At 43.4% G+C, this 25,754-nt stretch overlaps 1 protein-coding gene across 1 annotated transcript; it reads right to left on the bottom strand.

The window, feature by feature from the left end:
- Nucleotides 1–5,859: 5,859 nt before the first annotated feature.
- LOC102567489 (keratin, type I cytoskeletal 15) lies at nt 5,860–12,362 on the bottom strand. Its single transcript, XM_019476688.2, has 8 exons — nt 11,677–12,362; nt 10,222–10,304; nt 9,182–9,338; nt 8,256–8,417; nt 7,646–7,771; nt 7,187–7,413; nt 6,569–6,675; nt 5,860–6,152 (listed from the first exon to the last, which is right to left on the bottom strand). The coding sequence occupies exons 1-8, from the start codon at nt 12,181–12,183 to the stop codon at nt 6,133–6,135; spliced, it is 1,389 nt and encodes a 462-aa protein (XP_019332233.1). The 5' UTR covers nt 12,184–12,362; the 3' UTR covers nt 5,860–6,132.
- Between the last annotated feature and the right edge of the window lie 13,392 nt (nt 12,363–25,754).

Here is a 25,754-nt window from a genome sequence, read left to right as displayed (position 1 = left end):
GCCACGAGCAGCATTGACCTCCACGTTCACATCACCACCAGTTTGGGTCTGTGGTTGTCTCATTTGCTGAAGAAAAAGGCCAGACACCAAAGTTTTTATATGTTAAAGAGTATGGTTCCTTTCTGTAGCACAGCTATGAATGAAGCTGTTCCATACTTGCTCCTTTTCTGAAGCAGGGCTACCAGTAGGGTCTTAAAACATGAACACCATAGTGATAACATGATTTACAGAAAAAGCTTGGAACACTTGGGATTAGTTAGTCTAGAAGTAGAAACTAAGGAGAGATTTGATTCCTGTGACAGAGCACTCTGTAAAGTGTCTAAGGCTGAGACCCAGGAACTGAGGCATTCACAGTCACTAGTCACCTGGGGAAATATGTAGGCGATGCTGCTGCTGTGCCACAGTATACAGTATTCCCAGGCTGTTCAGAGATTACTGGTTTAGATTGACAAAACTCTACAGAAGCTCCAGTCTAATAGAGATTTCCCAGCAAATAAGGAGAAACCTAGGATTCACACTGGATATATTTCACCATATTTCTTTTGCTTGCTTTTTGTTGGCCTGATGTAGGAAAACCATTCCTGCATTAGATTCATGTTTAAGGATTATATTACAGAAAATCAGATTGGAAAATATTTCCATTCTCAAATCCCAGGGTCAAGTTAAGGCTTACATAAGTACAGTGGTGGGGAGGCCACAAAGAACATTCTCGGCATGTGCATAGAGGACAACAAGACTCTTGGGATTTGCACACCCAATGTAGAAAAATAGGCTATTCATACCTGACACTGGAAAGGGAGCAGATCCAAATGTAGTTAATTTAAAGAATAAGTAAATGTTAAGGATTGCTGATCTTTATATGAGCCCACATCAGTACTTGTAAACAACTAAAATATTTCATAGCATACCACTTCTGGAGTGTGACTTTTTTCCCCTCTGTCCAGCAGGGCTGAGATGGAGTTGAGAGAGGGAGCCCTTGGGAGCTGACTGCACATCCTTGATTCACAGTCACCTGCCCCATGCAGAATGGGACTTCCCAGATCCTTCAGTTACTTATGCCAGGGTGGCACTGAGCATGGCACAGCTCTCTCTCTTCCACCACACTATCTCAGAAGAACCCAAATCTATAGGTTTTTCTGCATGCAGAGACATGGTGAGCAACTGGGAAAACTAGGAACACACCTGCATCTGCATATTTCTGCCATCGAATGGAAAATTCTTCAGTCACCAGCTCTGGCACATTACACTCCACTTTAGGGGGATGTCCACATTCTGATTCTTTATCTCTGCCACATTAAGTTGTCAAAAGGAAATCCCACCAAATGGTAAATCTTTCCAATGTATAGAACCCCTCCCCCCCCCTTCTTTCTCTCCTGATTTTGGAGTTGTTTGATAGTCTAGGAATCAGGGTGTGAATTATTGGGGAGCTCATGGGGGCTAAGACCCCCATAAGAGATGACAGCCCCCTGTAAAATTTGAAAATCATAATCTAGGGGGGGATCTTTGATCAGATTGCTCCTTCACATAGGTGGGCTTGTTAATCAATGAACTGGTTTCATTTTTTTTGCAGACCCCCCAAGAGTCAAAGTGTAATTCAAACCCTGCTCTGTAGTCTTTGGAGATGTTAGGACCTTGCTTCAAGTACCGCTCCCTGATATTTTGCTCTAGTTCAATGTTTGTATCCTCCAATTTCTGCACTTGGTCCAAGTAGGCAGCCAAGCAGTTATTAAGGTTCTGCTGGTTGTCTTTTACATTGCCAGCCAGCAGGACCCATCTCCACCTCTAAAGCTACTATCAAAACCCACTCCAAGACCACCACCCAATCTCCCTCCAAAGCTAGCCCTATACCCACGAACAAGACTGCCGCCCTGTTCACCACCTCTGCTACTACCAGTGACTCATCTGTACATATCACTGCATGCTCCCCCACTGTAGTTTCCACCACCTGGTCTCCAACCAAAAACCATAACTACTGCTGACTTCTACAGAGGAGGTATATTTTCTAACGGTGACTTAGAAACTCCCACCACCATAGCTACTGAAGCCACTACCCTGACCACTTCTGTAAGACTGGCTAGAGGTTTATCCAGCGCTACAGCTTGTAGGGAGAGCAAGGAAATGTCCAACCCAGAACCCAAAGCTAGTTTTGCAGCTTGGTAAGGAAGCTCACTACAAACCCAGTAATAGGCTGGTCCAGCTTCCCATGTGTTTTGCCAGCTTTACCATTTGTGCCAAGAATTATGTGCTAAAGGGAATTTCTTTCATTCTTTTGGCCAGTGATGCACATACCAATTGTCTGAATCTGCACAAAATGAACAATCATCTCAGCTAGGTGGTCCTGTGTTAGATTTCAGCTGAGATGACCTTTCTTAGAGTGTGAGTAGGACTCTCTGTAGTCATGTTCATACATCATTTATATTGCAACATAGTAATCAAGGCACTACCCACTGATTTTTCTTGTTTGGCATCATGGATGGAGAAATTATTTTGTTTCAACTTCTGTAGCCTCTCATTAATTATAGGTAACAAGTCTTATCTTCTGCATCATTAGAGTGAGATTTCCCAGGACCCACTCCCAGGTAGCCGTAACACCATCTAGTGGCTGAATTAGTCCTGTCCTTCTCCAATCTTCCAGGGCAGTGGTGGTCAATCTTTTGGCCCTGTGGGCCAGATATATGGTATGGTGCCTTTCTGCATGCCAGGATTGGGTACCAAGGGCCCAGCACCACCCCCTCCCACCCCCCACATAGTGGGATTGGCCCCAGGGGCCCGGCACCACCCCCTTCCCATAACTCCTTTTGCTAGTGGAATTTGGGATTTTCCAGTGCAAAGTTATGTGATCTCTTTGAGGGAACATCTCTGCCAAGTTAGGTGCCCCAGTGGTTCAAGGAAAAAAGCAAGCCATGCTCTTTTCTCTCCGTACCTATGTGTGCATGTCCTAGAGTATGTCAGGACCAAACCTGAGGACATCACATACCATGCTGATCTAGCCTGTGGTTCAGTCTCCAGGCCCTGGAATTTCTTTTTTAGTTTGGTGAGCTGGGGCTGCTTGTTGGTGCCTCCTGACCCCTGGATATAAACCAATGATTCACTTCTTCCATCTGAAATACAGAAGCACAGAAGAAGGCTCTTTGGCTGGGAGAGGCTCTTTTAACTTTGCAGCCCTTATGAAGGCTTTAATGAGGATAAAAGTAATTAAAAGGAAAAAAGTTATTGGCTTGGAAGCAGTCACCTGGGGGATGTGTTAGCTCCTTACCAACCGATCCTCCAATACTACTAAACCTTATCTTGAAACCCCTGCTACTTTCTTAATATCCTCACGTCTACCACCTTTACCAGTATATAGTAGTCCTAATCTGCAGTGCCCTCTGCTATTAAACAGTTCTTCCTAACCATGCTTCTGCTGGTGAACTCCAACACTGAGACACATCATCCGTTACTGTTCTAACTCAGGGGTGCTTAACCTTTGGCCTATAGGCCAAATCCAACCCATGGAGCCATGATATGCAGCCCATGGCAATCCCCATGGGTCAGAAAATATGGCAGCAATGAGCAGTGGAAGCTCCATGTGGCCTCCAAGCCATTGCCTGCACAGTGGGATCAGAGCTAGCCCACCCCCTGCCCATCCAAATGATGCTGTGATGCTTCTCCCCTGCCCCCAAGCATCCAGATTGGAGCCAGGCTGCTGTACCCACAACATGCATGTCTGGATTGGGGCTGTCTCACCATGCCCTCCAGCACACCCAGATCAGGGCCACCCTGTCCTGTCCTCCACTACCTATCCAGATAGGGACTGCCCTGCCCTCCCCCCCTCAGCAGCCAGATCAGGCCCAACAGACCCCTGGTTCTTGGGAGGCTCTAAGTACAAAGTGCCTCCCTGGCACCCCCTGTGGCCTCCAGCCACCTCTGTAGCCATAAGCTAGGCTCCCAGTTAAAATGCGAAGCACAAACCACCCAATTCCTAACTCAAACGCCGCCCTGAGTTGCTAACTACTGTAAAATCATGTCCCCATCTGCTGGCTCCCTCTAAGCCTTCTGGGTACTTTTCAAGTCTGTGGTTTTCTTCTTCTAACCACTTATCTTGGCTGGAGCCCCTCTCTTGCCAGAACCAAGGCCAGTCTGCCCACTCTGGCTCTGGAACTAAGGTTATCTATCCCCAAAGACTTGATTGAGTAGAAAACCCTAGAGTTTTTAAAAAGAACTGGAGGCAAATCCTTTTACACAAACAAAGGCCACACTCTGCCCCTTTAAGAAGGTAAACTATCTTATTATTGTGTGCCTCCTAGCCCTAGGTACCTTCTGAGCTCTATTCATCTTGCAGGCAGCAGACCAGGCCATCAAATGTCTCTAGGTAGTTCTTCCCTTCCATAGCTCCTTCCCCTGGAAGCTTTCACAGGACTAACTCCTGCCAGCCACAGCCCCGGGACTTATATGTGCTCAGGGCTCTGCCTCCTTCCAGTCAGCTCACCGGGTGCAAGTCCCACTAATTCCCTCATTATCCTGCTGCCTGGGCCACCTGCAGTTGTGGAGCTCTGCCTCAGCTTGCAGGGCTCTCTAGCCTGGCTGTTTCTAGCCCACTGTAGAGCCCTTCTAAAGGAGCAGGATTGCCTTAGTGCCCTGTGACACCAGGCAGCTGCTCTAGTTAAAATGGTCTCAAGTTGCAGCAAGGGAAGTTTAGGTTAGATATTAGGAAACATTTTCTCCCTAGAAGCATAGTAAAACACTGGAACAGGTTACCCAGAGAGGTGGTGGAATCTCCATCCTTAGAAGTTTTTAAAACCTGGCTAGACAAAGCTTTGGCTGGGATGATCTAGTTGGGGATAGTTCTGCTTTGAGCAGGAGGTTGGACTGGGTGACCTCCTGTGGCCCCTTCCAACCCTAATTTTCTATGATGCTATGACTAGGAACTGTTTGGGGGCAAGAAAGGAAAGGAATCATAGAATTTCAGAAAATTCAGAAAAGACTTTGGGCCCAGGCCTGCGTGCTTTCTCTTCATCTGGCCTTGGTGACTCACCATGCAGGTACAGTCTTGGCAAAGATGGTTATTGCTCTCACCCAATGTCTTGGCTTGGTCCATTTTCCCCTTTGGGTATACCTTTCCCACCTCTGACCCCCCTCCGGCTAGCATGGATCCATGCACACAAAGAAAACTGCTTATTGCTGAATTTCTCTTATTGCATATTTTCATGGGTGCAGGTGTGAGCAAGTAATAAATATGCCTCAGCCACCATTTTTAAACATGGGAACACTGATGTATCAGATGCTAGAGTCTGTTGGAGCATGGTAATTACCCTGCATTAATCAGTAATTACCTCAGTTAATCAAGTGTGCTCCAATGTGCTGTAATTACAGCACATCACAGCAGCCTCACTGCTCATGTGTAGGAGCCCTCAGTGTCTATGATGTTCCTCTTGGGAAACACCTTACAGTCTTCACTGGGAGGAGAGGAAACTTTTTACCCATCTCCCCAATCTCCTGTCTGCAAAAGAAGCAGTGATTTTATTTCCCCTTGTAAACCCAGTACATTCCCTAAACTGTACAGACTTTTGGAAGCCAAAAGACAAACAGGGTCACCCTCCTGGGGGCTGCAGGTCAGGAGTGAGGGGTATCAGCAGGAATGGGGGGGCTGTGGGTTGGGAGTGAGGGGTGCATGGTCTGGGGGGGCAGGCTACTGTGAGTCAGGAGTGAAGGGCAACAGCAGGCCAAGGAGTGCTGTGGCTTGAGAGTGAGGGGCAGGGCACAGGCACATCACTGCCCCCCCCCCCCCCCCCCCCCCCAAATCATAGTACTCCAATTGGAATGCCAATAAAATAATATGTTAAATGAAATCATACATGTTACTTGTTTGCATGGCAGAAAGGAAAGTTTTATTAGAGAGAATTTTCTTAGCAAATGGTAGACCCGAACCGCAGAACCAAGGGATTAAAGTAACTAACTGGCTACAAAGCACACACAAAATGAAGGCAATGGGCAGCATGCCAAGCCAGATGGTGGCCCATCCAAATTGCTCTAGTAGCATCCACCTTGTTCTTTGGATGGACACATAGCAAATGCATTGGTTTCCTGTCTCATTGACTATAGGTCTGTCCAGAAGGTCCTAATACATAGGATGCTTGTGTCCCTCTTCTTGTCCTAGCATTGTTTTGATGGCCCTGTTGAGGAAGAAAAGAAACCATCATACAGCAGACAAAGCAAATCTTGTTGGCAACACTGAGTCCTAAAATGTTCCCGTTTATTTAATGTCCCACTGCATTAGGAAAAGCATCAAGGAGGAGGGAAAATACCAAGTGGCTACAAGCTTAGAACAAGAGAGAAAGACCCACTTGTAATGCTAATAACATGCATTTTAACTTTCCTGGGAAGGCATGAAATGCCTTTTTTTCTTTAATTTTCTCTTAACAGACAAGTTCTTTTCTCTTTCTTGGCTTTATGGACTTGAAGACTTCCCCAGACCTAGGTGCCAGACTAGTTTTAATTTACTGTAGTGTAGCAGTGATCAGATTCTGTAAGCAAGGAGGAAGTGGGGGATGCTAATAAATCACTGTCTAACTGTGAAGAGTATTCTTACCTGTCATCTCACCACCCTGGTACTGAGAGTGGGAAGATGAAGAGTAGGACTGGGAGGACCTACCACCTCCTCTGCTGGATCCTACTTGAATCCCTCTTTGAGAGAAGCTGTAGAAGGGAAAGGATTTGGCATAAATGAAGCAACAGCTAATTAGCAGAAAAACCTGAAGTAATTCACACATGTATAGGAGATGTGACAGAAATGAACCTATCCTGCACTTAGAAATGCTGGGTTCATTTTTCCAGCTTTGTGATTGACTGTCCTTCCAGGTGTTTTCTGGAAGTCGAAACAACACTGAAAGAGTATTCGGCTTTTTGTCTTTTTTCCACGTGACAGCCAGGACAGCAGTGCAATGCATTTTTGCATGATGGCTGTTCAGATGTCCCAAACAGGACAGAATGAGGTGCAAATCAATGTTTTGGTGTAGATCTGAACAACCTCTCCCAATTCATCTGATTGTACTGGTTAAATAAAACAGCCCCTCAGTGCAAGCAGTGTTTTGCACAGCCTCCCACCCCAGCATTTCCCACTCTTACTCTAATGACTCTATATCTCCTTTAAACAGTCAACTAAACTGAACTCTGGCTCTGTGACCTGGCAGCTCTGAAGTGCACGTACGTAATGTCTTGCTGTCCTTCCTGCAGCAGTTCTCGGTATGTTGCAATCTCCTGTTCCAGGCGGGTCTTGATGCCAAGGAGCGTCTTGTACTCTTGGTTCTGACTCTCCATTTCACAGCGCAACTGAGCCAGTTCCTCCTCCACACAGTTGATCATGACCTGGATCTGCTGCAGCTGAGCACCGTAACGAGCCTCTGTTTCTGCCAAGGTGTTTTCCAGAGAATTTTTCTGGGTATTGAAGGATCAAATACAAAATGGGAGACCTGGGGCAAACTTGATCCCTTTGTTACTGGAATTTGGGATTTTACTGTACAAAGCTCTGTGAGTCCTGCGAGGGAACAATTTTGCCAAGCTGGATACTCCAGTGGTTCAAAAAGAAGGGCAAGTCATGGCCCTTTGTCTCAGTCCCCACATGCGCATGTCAGAGTATACGCGGACAAAACCTGAGGCCATCACGTACCGTGCTGATCTGGGCCTGCAGTTCAATCTCCAGGTTTTGGTATTCACGTCTCAGTTCAGAGAGCTGGTGGCTAATTGTTTGCACCTCCCGACCACTTGATATGACCTCCTGATTCACCTCTTCCATCTGAAATACACAAACACGGAAGAAGTCTCTTTAGTTGTGGGAGGGTCTTCAACCTCTATAAAGACTTTAATGAGGATTAGAGTAAATAAAAAGAATATAGTCATTGGCTTGAAGGCAATCATTCAGGGGTTGTATTAGCTTTTTACTGATATATATTCCAGTGTTAGTCAAGCCTAGACTGAAATGCCTACTACTTTCTCATAATTTTCATGTTACTCAGCTTTGCTGACATACATCAGCCTCAATCTGATATACCTTTGCTATTATACTCCTTGTTCATACTATACTTTCACCAGTGCACTTCATCACTGATGTGGAGCATTGGATTTTGTTTTGCTGCTAAAAGCCACATGTGATCTATTAATATTAATCTATGCCATTTAGTGTAAGATATATTAATACTTTTCCTCTTATTCTTAGTTTGTAGGAAAGTGTCCCTTTCTTTTTCCTCAAGGGCAATATGGTAATAGTGTGCATGGCTTACCTTGACTTCAAACCATTGTTCTATTTCTCTCTGTTTTTTTTTAATTATTTCCTCATATTCCTCTCTCATGTCATTCAGCATCTTTGTCAGATCTTGACCAGGAGCAGCATTGACTTCCACACTCACATCACCACCAGTCTGGGATTGGAGTTGTCTCATTTCCTGACATGAAAGACCAAGCACCAAAGTTAACAAGCAAAAGAATAAGCATCATACAGCTATGAATAAAGCTCTTATACATGTTGCCTAGCTCTTGAGCAAGAACATAGTAGGGATGTCCATGATGAACTCTATAATGATTGTAGCTGAGTTAGTGATATCCTGGGTACATCTACATGAGACACTGAATGCTCAGTAGCCGAATAATACTGCACAGTAGCACGTCGCAGCACAGACAGTGCTAGTATGCTACTGTGCAGTATTATTCAACTAGTGCACAGTAGCATCACTTAAAAGATGTTCACCAGCACTACTGCACAGTAACTCTTGTTATTGCATATTGATTTAGTACTTGCTAATACAAATACTAAATAAATGCACAATAATGACTGAGCAGTAGTGTCTTGTGTAGATATGCCCACTATGGTTTGGACTTGAAGTTAAAGGGAGGAAGCTTAAAAGAGCTAAGTGTTTTGCCAAAGAAAATGTCTACTTGCTATGGTAAAATTGGTCTCTACTTCCCACCAAGTCACCAGCTGATGTGGATCCTGTGTTTGGTCATGCTGTTGGTCAAACTAATTTGATGGTTACATTTTTCCTGATGAATGAAGAGTCACCGCTTTCCCTGAATTGGTGTGACTGCAATGGTCTTCATCTGGATTTCCTTCCTCCAGAATGAACATCCAGTAGCCAAGAACAGTCATGCTATAATGACTCTTGAAATGTAGTTTTCTTTCATTCATACTGTTTTAATGGGTTTATCTTACCTCTGCATGGTTCTTCTTGAGTGCATTCAGCTCACCCCCCAATAACTCAAACTCTGATTCCAGGGAAGGCCTAAAACGAGTGAGTTCAGCCAGGACCTTATGCAAGCCATTGATGTCAGCTTCCACAAGCTGGAGGATGGTCAGTTCATTCTCATACCTGAACCAATCAAGAGGGGCAAAAAAATTAGTGTCTGAGGCTGAGCCCATGATAAAAGTAACCATTATATGTGCCTGTTGGTACAAAAATCAGTCCATTTAGCAAATTTGCAACTCACAGCACCTCTCTCCCAAACGGCTTTGTACTTCAATGACTTTTCTTTAAGCATTAGCATAAAAGATTTTCCTTGCTCTTTTACTGTCACTCTCATATGAGTCAGTCTTTCTCTGATGTCAATACATTGTAATGCACTTAAGAAGATAAATTTAGAAAATATCTTCCCTTAAATTATAAAAATAAAACAAAATTGTCTATATATATATATTTTTTTTTTTGACAGTACCATAACAATGTCCTGACATCTTTTCCTAAAATGAGAGAGAGCTCCTGTCTCCTTGGATAGCTCATCCATCCTCAATCCCCCTTCACCCAATTAGATATCATACAATAATACAAACTGTCCAAAAACAAAATAGGCAAAACCTCAAAGTAATTCTCAATTGTCCTAGAAGTAATTTATTGCTTAACTATACTCCACCAATGACAGTGTCTTCAACACTTCAATAAAGCTGTACTGAGAGAGAGAGAAAGTAATTTGGTAAACAGTAGAGACATATGGTCAATGCATAACTCAAAAGGTACACAGTCAGCTGCTTTTCTCCTGAAGATCTGAATTGATCATAGCCAAAGACGGATGCAAAAGGAACATTTAGAAATCTCATATAAACACAGCCACTCTTTGAAAGTTCATCTGATCAGCACTGTTGTCTGTTATCATGGATAGGTAACATTCAAACTCTCCTTTGGAAGATTGCTTTGATTTGGTAAATTCACGAGTGGGATGTGAAATGGGTTCATTTGTCTATTATAGAGAAGTACTTACTTCGTTCGGAGGTCATCAGCAGTCATCCTGCTGTTATCAATATCCAGAAGCAATTTACTGTTGTCCACAGTTGCAGAAACTATCTGGAAAAGAAGAGGTTACATTTGGACACCCCACATAATGATTCTTCATAGTTGAGAGGTGCTCCAAAAGCAGTGAGACAGAGAGAGAACACAAACATTTGCTCAGACTGTCATCTTATTGACAATTCAAAGTTGCAGTTAATGGGAAATAGTGGGCATTTTGTCACTGACATCAGTAGTTACAGGACTGAGCCTGGGATAAAATGTTGCTTCTGCTCATACATATACAAATCATTAAGTCAGCATCCAGAATGTCTAGTGTTTGGCTTAAAAGAAAAAAATCCATGCAGTGCAAAAGAAAATATGAGAGCATCACTATTTAAAAAAAATGAGCCAGAATATTCAGCATGCTAAATGATCTGGTTAGCCAAAATGTCTGAGATTTTTTAAAGCATGTATTATGTTTGGGCAATATAGACTACAGAAGCCAAGTTTATCAATAAGTGAAACTCAAAGGCTGTCTGACCACAAAGGGATAAGGGGTCTGGAGTGATACCAATTAGAAACAAGGAAAACATGAGGAAAATCATTTCTTTCTTTCAGTCTTTAGAATGTCTTTAATCTGACTACAAAAGCTATGCATGAATATGTTAGGTTTTGTGCAAACATACAAGGAGACAGAGTTCCAGCCTGCATGTTAATGATTACAATATGAGAATATTTTTTTCTGTACGGTTTCACATTAAGTGAATATCTTGGATGGATCCTTGTAACGTGTTATGTATTTTTCTCAGTTTTTAAACTACTGCTCTCAATTTTCTTTATCAGTTCATGAAAAAGGTGAATAAAGTTAACTAAAGCAGGTCAGGATTTAAAAAAAAATTACTAGTGATTTTTGCCGCCTCTAATTTTGGGAACTTATCTTGACAAGCCTTAAAAATGCCTGATTTTTAAAAGATGGCCAGCAATTTCACAATTTAGGTTTCTGTACAATCAAGCATATCCCATATAACCTTTGATCTCATGTGTAATTCTTACCTCCATCCAAGAGAACTCAGATGGAGTGGCTGGGAAAGATTCTGTTTGCACAGCCCAGTGCTTCACTGGTGCTTCAGTTACGTATGCCAGGGTGGCACTGAGCACAGCACAGCTCTCTCTCTTCCACCATGCTCTGCCCACAGGAGAACCCCAATCTATAGGTTTTTTGTGTGTAGAGATAGGGGAGTAGCTGGGAAAAGTAGCAACATGACTGCCTATGCAGATTTCTGCCATCAAATAGAAAATTCTTCACTGGCTAGCTTCGGCCTTTGCGCACCGCATTTTGGGAGACTGAACTTTCTGACTCTTTGTCTCCACCACATTTAAGGTCTCAGGAGGAAGTCCCACCAAATGAAACACCTTCCAATGGATAGGAAAAAAAACAGCTTCTCACCTGAGTTTGGAGTTCTTCAATTGTCTGGTAATATGGGCTGTAGTCTCTGGAGATGCTGGGACCTTGCCTCCTGTACCACTCACTGATTTTTTGCTCTAGATCAGCATTTTCTTCCTCCAGCTTGTGCACTTGGTCCAGGTAGGCAGCCAGGCGATCATTAAGGTTCTGCATCGTTATCTTTTCATTGCCAGTCAGAAGGCCCCCATCCCCACCACCAAATCCACCTCCGAAACCACCACCAAAGCCATCACCAAAGCCACCACCAAAGGCACCTCCAAAACCACCAGAAAAGCCACTACCCAGTCCACCACCAATGCTACCACCACTTACTCCTCCTCCATACACAGTGCTGCATGCTCCCCCACCATAACTTCCACCAGACAAGCTTCCACCACCATAATATTTTTTAATAGAGACAGAGGAGCTCCCACCACCACAGCTACCAAAGCCACCACCTCCACCACTTCTGTAAGAATGGCTAGAGGTTTTTCTGATGCTACAACTCATAATGAGAACAAGGAACTATCCAACCCTGAAAAAAATTCTAATGGTGCAGCTTGGTAGGCAAGCAGACTGTGAAGGCTGTGCCTTTTGGTGCTCTCAATTTATATGTTCTTCCCTGGGTGTCAGCAATAGGTTGGTCCAGCTTCCCATGGCTTTTGCCAGCCTTAATAGTTCCAAGAATTAAGTGCTGGAGGGAATTTCTTTTTACTACAAGATGCATACCCATTCTGTGTAGTTATATGTGTATTCATGCACGCAAAACATGCACAGTAATTTCAGGTGGATGGCTTTGTGTTAGATTTTATGAAAGATAATGTATTGCTATATTAGCCTTTGAGTGAGATCCATTGTATTGCTACTTCTATATCCTGGCAATTAATTGCTTATAATGTCAAGAAGTAATCAGGGCACAACTACTGTATTGTGATTTCTTTATTATTATAAGTGGTGGAAATTCTTTCTTCCAACTACTGTTGTTCATTGCTAATCATAAATAATGAATCCCACCTCCTGCACTCTTAGAATAAGTTTTCTTTCATGCCTTTTGTTTGCTGAATTTTAAAAATATAGTTTGCCCCTGTTTTTTTCTATTCTATATGATATACACATTATACATTTAATTTTGTCCCCATTGGAAAGCCAATGTAAGACATTTTTTCTTCCTTCAACCTGCTTGAGCCATGGCTGCACACCTTTTCTGAAAATATCTCTGAGCATGCATTAATTTTGAATCATTTTCCTTTAGGAAGAAACTACACAGCAGAAATAATAAAAATGTATCACTTGTATAGGAGAAAAGGCTTTACATCTTCTTGCAAGCTATACATTAATTTGTTCTTTTTTTTGTTTTACATGAATGGTAGGCTGATGCCAGTTGCTGTGAAAGAAAATTCTGTCCAGAAATCCAGTAAAAAAGGCTAGATCTTTAATTACACTCTTTACTGAGATTTGTTTAACTGGGAGGCAGTCCTTTCTACAGTGTGGAAACACTTTAAAACAGACCTAATCAAACCACAAAGAATGTAAGCCATATGGTGATAGCTCTTTTCTCACACAAAGGACTTAAGTTATCAGATCGGTGGGAAAGCCCATAGTGAATGGGAGTGGCTTTCCGTAATTCTGACTGGTTAAACTCACTGGAATGATGATCCATGAATAGACACTTGTGTTGGTTTCTGGGGTTTTTCAAGGCTCTGCCAGCAACATCTCTAAGTAAGAGCTCATCCTTGCATGAAAAAAACAAACTGCTAATGACATTGTACAACCCCATATGAGATCTCATTGTAGAATACATTGTAAAAATCTGGTCTCCAGAATTTCTTTGAATGAAGGAGGTGCTGGTTGTAGCCATGTTAGTCTAAGGGTATAGGCAGACAAGGTTCTTTGGGTAGATGTGATATCTTTTATTGGACCAACTAAATAATTGGGAAAATTGTTCTTTGTAAGCTTTTGGGTACAGAATGAAAAGGGGTGTTTGTACCCAAAAGCTTACAAAGAACAATTTTTCAAATTATTTAGTTGGTCTAATAAAAGGTACCACATTTACCCAAAGAACTTGTCTGTCTTTGAATGCAGGATGTATTCCAACAAGAACTGTTGCAGAGAAGAGCTCCTAGGGTGACCAGGGGCATGGAGGAGCTGTCTTAGAAGAGGAGTCTAAAATAACTTGTCATTTTGTCTAGAAAAATGGAAACTGAGAGGGAAGATGACTGCTTTTTACAAGCAGCAGAAGAGGGCAGTGTTCAGCTACAGGACAATGTTAGTACAGGAATAAATAGATACAAACTGACCATGAAAAGAATTAGACTGAAAATGGGAAGAAAGTTTCTAATTATCTGAGAAATGAGGTTCTGGAACAGCTTCCAATAGTAATGGGAGTAACCAATTTTTAAGATGGAACTTGGTCAGTTTGGGAAAAGACCTATATGATATAGATATCTATTGCAGCAGCAGATTGGACTTGATGCCCTGGCGTTGCTGTTCTCCTGGTTTTGTACCTACATACAACCCTTTCAGAGGAAAAGCTACAATGAACCCTGCATTACAGAGGGTTATACAGTCTTTAAGACTGCGCAGCTATGACTTCAGAAGCGAAGGGAACTTCTTTGTGAGGAAGTTAGGCTATGAAGAGAATTGATCAACATTTTGAATTTTAAATTTTGGATGCAGTTTCAGGTTTGGGAGGATTTTAGAACAATTTGGCTTTGGTGGTTCAGATAAGTATCCAGGCTCTGGGTTTTTCATTAAAACACAATTTTCTGTGCTTGAGACTTTCCTAATGCTGCATTTTTGGGCCATCCTCCCAAAATGCCTTGTGTTCACAATAGCAGCTATTACTAAAGGAATACTTTCATTGCTAGTTTTGCCAATGGTGGGCAAGTTTGCTGGAGGGTCTGGCAAGGGAGTGTAATAACCGGCTGAAGGATGATAGAGCATTCATATTTCATTCTCTTGCTTCTCACCGGGCACCCACTTCTTCAGACATATGAAAAATAGTTTCTTTTTTTATTAGGATTAATGTGACCGCAATTCTTTGCATGCCCTAACTCGTTGGTTTCAAAGTTTTTGAAACTGTCTGAGTCACTTTTACAAATTACTTATATTTAAACATGTACAAACATATAGACAATCCTAACCAATAGCATGAATCGTTTTAATTTTTGTCTTCACTCTTTGAAATGTAAGTAACAGAAGTAGATTTAGCTTTTATGCACCACAGAATGAATTGTTAGAAATTGAAAACTTTCAAAAGCCACATGTACTGTGCATGCCCTTCCTTTTTCCTGGCATCATTTCTCATGCTAACCTTCTGGACCTATGACTTTTTTAATCTTTTGACATATGATACTCATGAAATCAGTGACTGAAGCTAAGAGCAATAACCATTGGATAGCCAGTGTAATAGCAACAAGACAGCCTTCTACTTTGTACAAGCTTCTCAAATGACATGAAGCCCTCCTTCCTTCTTCCCCTGTCAGGGTTTCAGTATCAAAAAAGAAGAAAAGGTGGGGAGAACTCCTCCAGGAGGAAATGGGAGTCAAGAAACCCTTAGCCCTTGCCATGGTTTGACCAGAATTTCCTGTCATTTCCAGATAGAGTAGAAGGACCATCTTTTACTTAAAGCATCATTGAATTCTGTGTGCCTCAGGTGCCCAAGTGTGTTGCTATGCTGCTTGCCCTAACTGTGCCACTGCAAGGTAAATTCAGCCTGTCTATGTGTCATGGAGTAGACAACAATGACAATCAAGTCTAGGAATATGAATCATCCCTATAATTATGCATTTCAAATGCACCTCTATGATTTAGTAATGGAGATAATTATAACAAGCTTCTCAAAGACTCAGGTGACAGGAGAGCACTTCTGTGAGACAGCAATACCGAAGATTTCCCCAGTAATACAGGAGCTAAAATCTACACTTGACCCTGTCCTGTCCCTCAGACCTCAGAGTTAAAATCGGAGGAAACTGTAACATCCCAGACCAGGTGGCACAAAAATGATAAATTCCTTTAACCTCATCATGGGACAGATTTAGCAGCAGTTGTGAATCCTGTGCTAGGTTGCTGACATACACATTACATCTAATGAGGGAATCAAATGAATCATGGCTTGTGTCTGAAGCTAGTATTTGGGTTACCTACCTGATGAAGTCACTATTTTCTACTGCTCTGCCCAAATTCAATCAGACTATAGGACACCCAGATAAATTTGGCAATACATCCATATTCACTTCTGTCCTCCAAAACCTGTCCCTGTAAACGTTATTTTTCTGAATTATTCCTCTTTTCTTTATTTCTCAGCTAACCCCTATGCCTCCTGATAGCTTTGCCAAATGTGACTCCAATGTCAAGGTCTTATGAACATGTGCCTTGCAATTTTACCTGAATGAAAGGCATGTGTATCTGTGTGTTATTACCTTCTTCCCTGCATATTGTATGCAGCATTTCACTCAACATAGGTACAGTACAATTTTCTGGTAAATGTCTAGAATGAACAACCAGGAGAAATAATGGATAGTAGTATATAGGGTACACGTCTTGTCAAACTGTAAAAACTGATAAGCCCTGCCCACTGGCAGGTGCCCTGCCCCCTTAACCCCACCCCTAGACACGCCCCCTCCTGGCCGCCTTCTTGGCCACCATCTTGCAAACGGAAGTCCCGCCCCTAACCCCTGACCTTTCCCACCGGAAACTCCACCCCTGAAACCCTCCTGGCAGCCATGTTGGTAGCCATATTGGCAGCCATGTTGCATCCCAGAACACCCTGTTCCCATCACATGGACTGTGACCTCACCAGGCCCAACCCCCCCCCAGGCAGCCATGTTGGTGGCCATCTTGGCCACCATGTTGCATCCCAGAACACCCTGTTCCCAACACATGGCCTGTGACCTCACCAGGCCCAAACCCCAGGCAGGCATGGTGGTGGCCATCTTGGCCGCCATGTTATGTCCCAGAACACCCTGTTCCCAACACATGGCCTGTGATCTCAGCAGGCCCAACCCCCCAGGCAGCCATGTTGGTGGCCATCTTGGCCACCATGTTGCATCCCAGAACACCCTGTTCCCAATACATGGCCTGTGACCTCACCAGGCCCAAACCCCAGGCAGCCATGGTGGTGGCCATCTTGGCCCCCATGTTATGTCCCAGAACACCCTGTCCCCAACACATGCCCGCTGACATCAGAACAGTCGCTCCTTAACCGGGAAAAGCCTACACCCCAAGAATGCCGCTGAGCCAATAGGGAGCAAGTATAGGGGGGTGGGGGTGGGACCTAGGCTGGCAGTCCCTGACCTGCCTCTTGTCTAAATCCTGTTGGGAAAACCCTCCAAGCAGGCCGCGTGTTTTCTGAGACCACGCTAATACAGGCAGAAGCAAATATGGATTCTTACGCTTTGGAAGCCTCAAACACTGTTCAGACCTCTCTTGGCAGCACTATGGGTGAGATCTCAGTGGCTGAGACAGATTCCCGGACTCCCAAAACAGATCCGGGGACCGTGGCAGACCCCCAGCAAACCGCATCAGAGCCACAGGCAGAGAGCCTGGGGGTGGCAGACAACCTAAACCCCAAAGACTCTGCTCAGGTAAGTAGCCTAGAATTATTTTGGAGGGGGGCGGCTTTCTATGGTAACAGGGTGGATCTGTGTTAAATCTTTCGGCTCTTTGCAGGTATGTGATGTCTTGATGGAGAACTTTCAAAACGTACGCATTGGTGGACCTATGAGAATAAAGGTCTCGTGTGTGAACTGGTTTTGTTCATGTCTAAAAGGGAGGGGTTCAAAACATGATTGAATAACCCTGTATGTGCTGCTTTTCACTAATAAATCTTGTTTTGCCACTATTTAAATTTGCCGTCTGGCCTTTAAATCCTCCAAAAGTGTGTTGGTGAGGTGGGTACCATGGCTACCGGTCATGTCTCCAGGGGGGTCTTTGTTTAAGAAAATTTATTACACACCGGGGGCGTTGGGTAGTTTTGGTGGGGTGAACTCGCTTTTTGAAGCAGCCAAAAGTCAGAATAAGAATCTGAATAGAAGACAGGTAACTGCCTGGCTTTCAGATCAGGATCCTTACACCCTACACAAGCCAGCAAGAAGACATTTTAAAAGAAACAAGACTGTTGTTTCAGATGTGGATGCACAACGGCAGGCAGATCTGGTGGATATGCAACAGTTCTCCAAACACAACGGTGGTTTTAAGTACATCTTAACAGTGATAGACATATTATCCAAGCATGCCTGGGCCTTGAGTCTAAAAGACAAATCGGCGGGTGAAATATCCAAGGCCTTTAAAAGCATTTTCTCAACGGGTAGCATACCTGAAAAACTACAGACTGACCGGGGCAAAGAATTTTTAAATAAGCCTTTAAGCAAACTGCTAAAAGAGTATAATGTCCACCATTTTGTTACAAATAATGAAGTGAAAGCAGCAGTTGTAGAAAGGTTTAATAGAACGTTAAAATCAAAGATGTGGAGGTATTTTACAGCCCACAACACCTTTCTCTATATTGATGTGTTACCAGAGTTTCTAAAGAGCTATAACCACAGCTTTCACAGAACTATCCAGGTCAGACCTGTTGATGTGAACTCGTCAAACTCTTCCCGCATGTGGAAAACAGTGTACGGAGACTACTTTAAAACAAAAACAGCAACACCCCTGTTCAGAAAAGGAGACCACGTGAGGGTGTCTAGAACCAAGGGGAGATTTGAAAAAGGTTATGAACAAACATTCACCAATGAAATTTTCATAGTGGATGAAGTCATTAAGCGAGCGCAGACCCCCCTCTACCGCCTAAAAGATTACAAAGACAAGCCAATCGAGGGTTCTTTTTATCCTGAAGAATTACAGAAAGTGAACCCAAAACAGGACAAAGTTTACAGGATTGAAAAAGTCCTAGCAGAGAAAGGAAAGGGGAGAAAGAAACAGTTACTTGTGAAATGGTTAGGGTGGCCAGCTAAATTTAATAGCTGGGTAGAAGCCTCCCAAACCTGTAACATTTAGAATAAAAGACAAGGTATTACTGCTGCTGAAAGAGCAAGATGAGCGATGGTGGTTTTTACATCACTTTACCCAGTAATGCCTGCACCAAGGTTTTTCCACAGAACACCAGCTCGAACTTTACCATACAGCTGCTTAAACCTCTGGATCTTTTGGGGAAATGGGAGGTAGGGTTAGCAGAAATACAATACCCACACAGCTGGAACAACATCAACAAAGACACCCCTTTTGAAATCTTTTCTGAAGCTAAAAAATGGGGGTATGTCCTGCGCCATGGGTATTATTCATCCATCACAGAGTTGTTGGATCTTATGAATGATATCATTGCCAGTCACCCTACCCTGCCTGAATTAGTTATATTCTATGATCAGGTGAGCAGAAAAATTAGACTGAAAGCCAGCGATAACTCTTATGCTTTTTCTACTGGTGGTGAACTAGCCTATATTTTGGGGTTACTACCTGGATCCACTGTTAAAAGAACCCCCTTTACAGTTGATATTACCAGAGGATTCAATTCATTGTATCTCTACACGGACATTGTTGAACACCAGCTTGTTGGGGACTTTTCAGTTCCCTTGCTACGCTGCGTACCTACCCATGGAAAAAACAATGAGTTTGTCACTATCGCATATGACAAGCCGCACTATGTCCCCGTGAGTCAGCACCACATTGACACAATCAGCATTGAAATAAAGACGGCTCAGAATAGACACGTCTCATTTCATTTTGGCAAGGTGATCGTTAAGCTCCACCTGTGTCCCCGAAGGACTTTGGTGCTTTGAAATAAGAAAAAACACAATGGTGGTGGTAAAAAATTATGGGGATCCATCCTTGTACAGAAATTATTACAAAACTCAAGCTGGGTATGGTCCTCCCCGGTTATCAGGGGATGCCCATGATGTATGGGGCTGGTGTGGGGGGCATATTCCGCAGTCTGTTTAGAAAAGCCATCCCTCTTTTGAAAAGGGGCCTGGAGATTATTAAACCTCATGTTAAGAGCGCCGCTCAGAACATAGCCCAGGATGTGGTTGGCCACATCTCCCAAGCTGTTCTAGATAAGGTGGGCCGGTCAACAAATCAGGGTGGGTCTGGCCTTGTGTATATTAACAAAAGGAGCCTTAAAAGAAAGAGAGCTGCGTCACATCCCTGGTGTACAGGCCCACCCCAACCCCTTAAAAGAAAGAAGCTAAGGTGCCAGGTCAGACAGAAATGAAAGACCAAGAAGCAACTGTCTGGGAGGAAGAAGGGGCGCTCTCCTGGAAGAAAAAGAAATATATTTTAATGGTCATGGCTTTTGTTCATGTCAGATCCGAAGAGTGTACCAAATCTGAGCTGGATTTGTTTCAGATAGCCCCCACACAGACCAGTATTGAGAAAAGTCTGTACATTGAGACCCCCCACTCTCAGCTATTACAGAGTCTGCCCCCCTTGACTTTTTCATTGCTGGGAATGGCAAAGATTATATGGATTTGAACAATACGTTGCTGTACCTTTGTTGCAAGATTGTAAAAGGTGATGGAACCGATCTTGATGATGGGGCTGCAGTAGGGCTGGTGAATTACCCCTTAGCCTCTATTTTCAGCCAGCTGGATGTCACTCTGGGAGATCGTCTCATAAGCCAGAGCAACAACCGTTACCCTTACAGAGCCTTCATTGAATTGGTGCTCAACTACAGTGATGACACACTCGCCACTCTGTTTTTGGCTGGTCTGTTTTACAAAGACACCCCTGGACAACATGAAGTGGTCACTCTGGATGGTGATAACCACGGGTTTAGGAGACGGGCAAGCCTGACTGCTGGGAGCAGAAAGATAGAGCTGCTAGGCCACCTCCACAGCGATTTGTTTTTTCAAGAAAAACTTTTGTTGAATGGCGTGGATGTGAAAATTAAACTGACTCGCAGTAAGGATGCCTTCTGTTTGATGGGTGCCCAGCGGTTGGACAGTGTAAACTACAAATCATGTATGCCTCACTTTTTGTGAAGAAAGTGAAGATGGCTCCGGGTGTCCAGTTGGGTCACGCAGAGGCCTTGCTTACAGCCAATGCTAAATACCCCATAGACCGCACAGGTCTGAAAGTGTTTAGCATCCCTGCTGGCAGTTGGGTCAGTAATCAGGAGAATCTGTTTCTGGGACAGTTGCCCAAGCTCATTGTTATAGGATTTGTGGATAACGATGCCTTTAGCAGGAACTATTCTAAGAACCCCTTCAACTTTAAACATTACAATATTAATTTTGTTGCCCTGTATGTTGATGGAGAACAAATCCCAGCAAAACCGCTACAGCCTGATTTTGAGAATGGTAACTGTGTGAGAGAATATATGCAGCTGGTACAGACTGCTGGTAAGCATATGAAAGACTGTTCCCTATTGATCAACCATGAGGAGTTTGCCCGGGGGTACACCTTGTTTGCCTTTGACCTGTCTCCTGACCAGGAATGTGCTGACCATTATTCCTTGATTAAAACCGGGAACCTGAGCGCAGAAATACGCTTTGCAGGGGCTTTGCCCATCACTGTCAATATGATTGTGTATGGGGTCTTTGACAATGTTATAGAGATAAACCAGAGGAGAAACGTGCTGTTTGACTACATGTGAAGATGGACAGCGAACAGCTCTCCAGAGTTTTATCTGCAGACCCTTACACCAAAAAGACTTTTTTAGATGTGTTCCCCTGTGACTGGCTCCCTAAGGCTCGGCTGTCTCAAAGACCCCTGAGCCTGGTGGTCAATACGCACCCTCATAACCAACCTGCAGAACACTGGCTGGCTGTTTACCTGGCGGATAGGAACCACGGAGAATTTTTTGATTCGTACGGTCACCCCCCAAACAGCGCTCTGTTTCCTCAGAGTATTATGTTCTTTTTAAATAAAAATGCTGCCAGCAAAGCTTTTCAGATTAAACAATTACAAGACCCCAACTTTTTTGCCTGTGGATACCACTGTGTGTTTTTCCTTCACCATCGGAACAAGGGGTTGTCATTTGAACACATTTTAAATTTGTATTCTGATGATTTAGTACAAAATGACCGCATGGTGATGCAGTTTGTAAATAGTAAATACAAGTCTTTCCACGTGTCTGGACCTGCCCAAAACCTGTTTCAACATGCCCAGACATGTGTCTCTTGCGGTGACTTCCACAAAAATGTTATTTAAATAAAGAACCCCGCCCTCTAGTGGTTTTTTTTTTTTAAAAAAAAAAGAAAAAATGTGTATGTCCTTTTCTTTTATTTGATATCACATTAAAAAACACATTGTAAACAAAATTTTGAAGCAGTGTAGAATAGTTTATTGCAAGTGTAAAATTTTACATGCTAATCCACTTGCTTTTAGAGAGAACCTTTTGCTTCTTCGGTGATGGTGTTTCTTGGCCTGCAGCAGAGGTTTTCAGGTGTTCCAAATGAGTCCGGTTTGCAGTATTGCCCACAAGAGAAGACAGTACATTGAGCTCTGCCAGGGTTTTCATAAAGATGTCCCAGCCTTTAGGCAGCTGTTTACTAGAACCAGCGTGAGTCTGGAGGGCCCCCGGACTAAGTCAAACATGTTAGACCCCCTGATGAGCGTTCCTTTGTACACAAATGCCCCTTGATCATCCCAAGAAGAAATATGTTTGTGCTGACTCAGTTTGTTGAGCAACACTTTACCATTTTTCCTGTATCGGATGGGCATGTTATCCAACACTTCCTGAACAGTGGGGTCAGGATTTGTTGGTGTATCCAGGGGTTTTGCCATTTCTAAGGGGTTCTGTTCTGGCATAAACAGGGTTAACTTCCCTTTATCCAGATCACCTTGCTTCACGTGCACCAGGTATTTTTGAAGCACAGGGGCATACAGTTTAGCTTTATCATATTCAGTTAAACCCGGCCTTTGAAGAATGTCCCTCATTTCCGTATCCAATAAACGGGTTGCCTCAGTTCTGATATTTTCCTGAGGTAGTGGAGGAGTCCTTAATTGCTCCAGCTGATGGCTGGTCACCAGGTACATTTTTTCCACATATTCCATCACCGATTAGTCAAAAGCCCCGTGATCAGAGGGATGGCAAAACTTAACAGGGGGCCGATAAATCCCCCAGACTGTTTCACCAGCTGTTTCTTTTTTTTGAGAGAGAGTCTTTTGTTATTTAGGTTTTTTATGATTCTGTGTCTCTTTTTCAGTACACGGATTTGGTGGGGTGTCAAAGGGATGTTTCCTTTTAGGGTGTTCAGAGCAATTTCTGAAATGGCAGCTACTAAATCCTCAAAGGCCAAGCAGAGTATAGCTTTCCTCTGCTGGGGGGAGGATTGAACAAGCAGTTTTAAGACAGCCAAATTTCTCTTCACACAGTTAGACATGTTCCCTTCTGCAGGTTCAGGAGCTAAAAAAGACCCTGCAGCTACATCATCTCTTTTTATTTCCACCTGCCACTTTTTTCAAAGTGTAAACCGCCTGGTGGTCAGGAGGGAAAAGCCCCGTTCATAATCTAAAAGCCTCGGGAGTAGAAGTGTTTAAGTCTATCACCAGATACCCGTAAGGTTTTTTAGTGGCATCCTCAAAAGCTTCTAAAAAGAATTGGGTCTTGCCCGGGTACATCTGTCTTGACAGAGATACCACCTGCAGCTTATCCCTGGGGTTTTTAAACAGAACTATGTACTTTGTGTTGAGGGTGATGGTGCGGCTCCTTTTCCCTTGGCAGAATACGTTCTGAACTATATACATGATACTAAGGTTCCTGTGATGTACGTACTTGGTAAAGGCTTTCTCTATTTCACCGCTGTCACAAGCAGAGTCCATCAAGTCATCCACCACAACCATATTTACTTTATTCGGGGGAAACAAGCAGTCATCATTAAGACTCTGCGGCACCCCCTCCACAAATTTGATAAAAGGGTATTTACAAAGTAATTCTTTATACAAAGGTTGCCAACAGCTATAACACCACATGATAGTCTCAGGCATAGGAGACAACAAACTATCAGCATTATCTAACAGGTTTTTTATAAAGTAACTTTTTCCACAGTTGCTAGGCCCCGCAAGAATCACAGAAAAGGGATGCTTCCAACGCATATCCATATTCAAAAACCGTGGGGGTAGGACTTTAAGTTTTCTGCGAGAACCCTTTTATCGTAAACGACTTTCTGTGTTTTCTTAATAGTCTTGGATTCGATCGTCCAGAGTTGTTTATTCCTGACAATCGAGTTCAGTTTTACTGAAATGGTTTTAGGGATGTCCCTGTCAGGGTTTGCCCTGTAATCAAGAACCAGGTCTTTCAAGCTCTCAAAATTGACTTTTTCACAGTTGGCCACATTCAGGGTAATCCTCTTGACTTTTAAGCAGACCTTTCCTCCCGACAGCTTATACCCGTAGGTTTTGGGACCTGCTGACACAAACTCTGTGATATGCTCATCTGGTGGGATCTCGCTTGTGAGGTCGCCTAAATAATCGCCAAGCAGGGGGTTCTGGTCTCCCTCACAGCTCACAAAAATCACAGAGTCTGTATCGTGGTATAGACAGCGGTCTTGCAGGCTGTCTAACAACTCATACAGCTCTAAACGTGCATATGCTGTAGTGAAGCACACTATGAAGATGTTAGTGTTGCCTGACAATGTGTAACGCTCTTTGGAGTGCTTCCAAGACACACAGGCTGTCTCATCATCAATAAATTCACAGGAGGAGATGTCATAGACTGGGGAAAACAGATAACCAAAGAGATCTTCAGGGTCTCTCACAATACTGGTGTTTGGGAGATTTGTTCTCTGGCCGAATTTACCCCACAAAGAATTTAGAAATAATTTTGCAATTTGCCGTTTTGCGGGGTTTGGTTTAATATGCTCAGGTCACAAAGGCACGCCTTCTTTTTGCAAGAAATTGGCCACGTATTGCTCTTGCTTTTCTTTGTCGGTACACCAGGTGGGATACTCTGAGGCTTCCTGTTTCTGTCGGAGTTGGAGGGCTATATATTTTTCAAAAAGTCTGTTACTCATCTCCGGAAAATGCCAGACCTCATAGATTTTAGCTACTTTGTAACCCTTGGTGATACCTTTGTTCAATTCAGGTGTGCACCAAGTGCCCAGGAGGGCCCTTTCCTCATCCGTGTGAGTACATTTTGGCTGGGTTTTTTTCTGCACAAGTTCGGCACAGTGGGAACATGAGTTTCCCATTCACCCTGACAGGTAACACAGAGAAAAAGAGCCCACGTGGTGGGTACAATTTCACCTTGGCCAACCCAAAATAGCTTGACAGGGGTCCAAAATTGTTGTGAATGATTTCGAGGTGCCCTATAGGGTATTCCTTTGTTTTGTTGATGAAGGGGTAGAGACTGGTAAAATCATAATAGTGAATTTGCTCACCCGGGTTAGCTTTGTAATATAACCAGACAGCATTAGTCCTCCCCCCAAAAAGAGCATCCCTAGGTGTCAGAGGAGACGGCAACTGGGTTCTGTTTAAGAAATCAGAGAGCTCCTCATCTGATTGTAACAAAATCCTCCACTCGTGCTCCCAAATGGTCCTGACAGTAAACCCCACTCTCTTAAGGTAATCCACTTTGTGCTGCGTCTGATAATTCAGAAACCCGTAAGTTGTCCCTGTCAAAGGGTTCCACTCATTTTCATTGTAGCAGGTGACACAGCCATGGAAAAAACAACCATTAAATTCAAAGGCTGTGGGTTTTCCATCAATGATGGCATAGCCATCTAAAAAATAGCCCCCCACCTGAAATTCCCCACCCTGTAAGGCATGCTGAATTTGAATATTTTCTTTTTCAGAGAGATACTTGAGCCACTGGATAGTGGGGGTCGAAAATCTCTTTGTCTGTCTGTGGTAGTTGTCTGGGGGAAGTAGTGCAATGGTATGGTCTTTCAAAAACATAAATCTGTACATGGCCATGCACACAGAAGCCAGTGTGATATATTGGAGGGGGTCTATGCAGAGATTTACACATTCCAGTTTACCCTTCTTTTTCACCATCTCTACCCGCCAAGTCATTTTCATGATCTCATTCCTATAGAGGAGACAGGCCTCCTTCAAAATTTTTACATCCCCCTGACAATAATAGGCCAGCTCTTTTTGTATATCAAAGGTCTTATCACGGTTGTCCCGGTACCAATCTAAAA

The sequence above is a fragment of the Alligator mississippiensis genome, chromosome 4 (assembly GCF_030867095.1).
Source record: "Alligator mississippiensis isolate rAllMis1 chromosome 4, rAllMis1, whole genome shotgun sequence".
In the NCBI taxonomy this organism is placed as follows: Eukaryota; Metazoa; Chordata; order Crocodylia; family Alligatoridae; genus Alligator; species Alligator mississippiensis.
The sequence above is the reverse complement of the archived record's forward strand: the minus strand, read 5'-3'. Positions and strand labels throughout refer to the sequence as shown.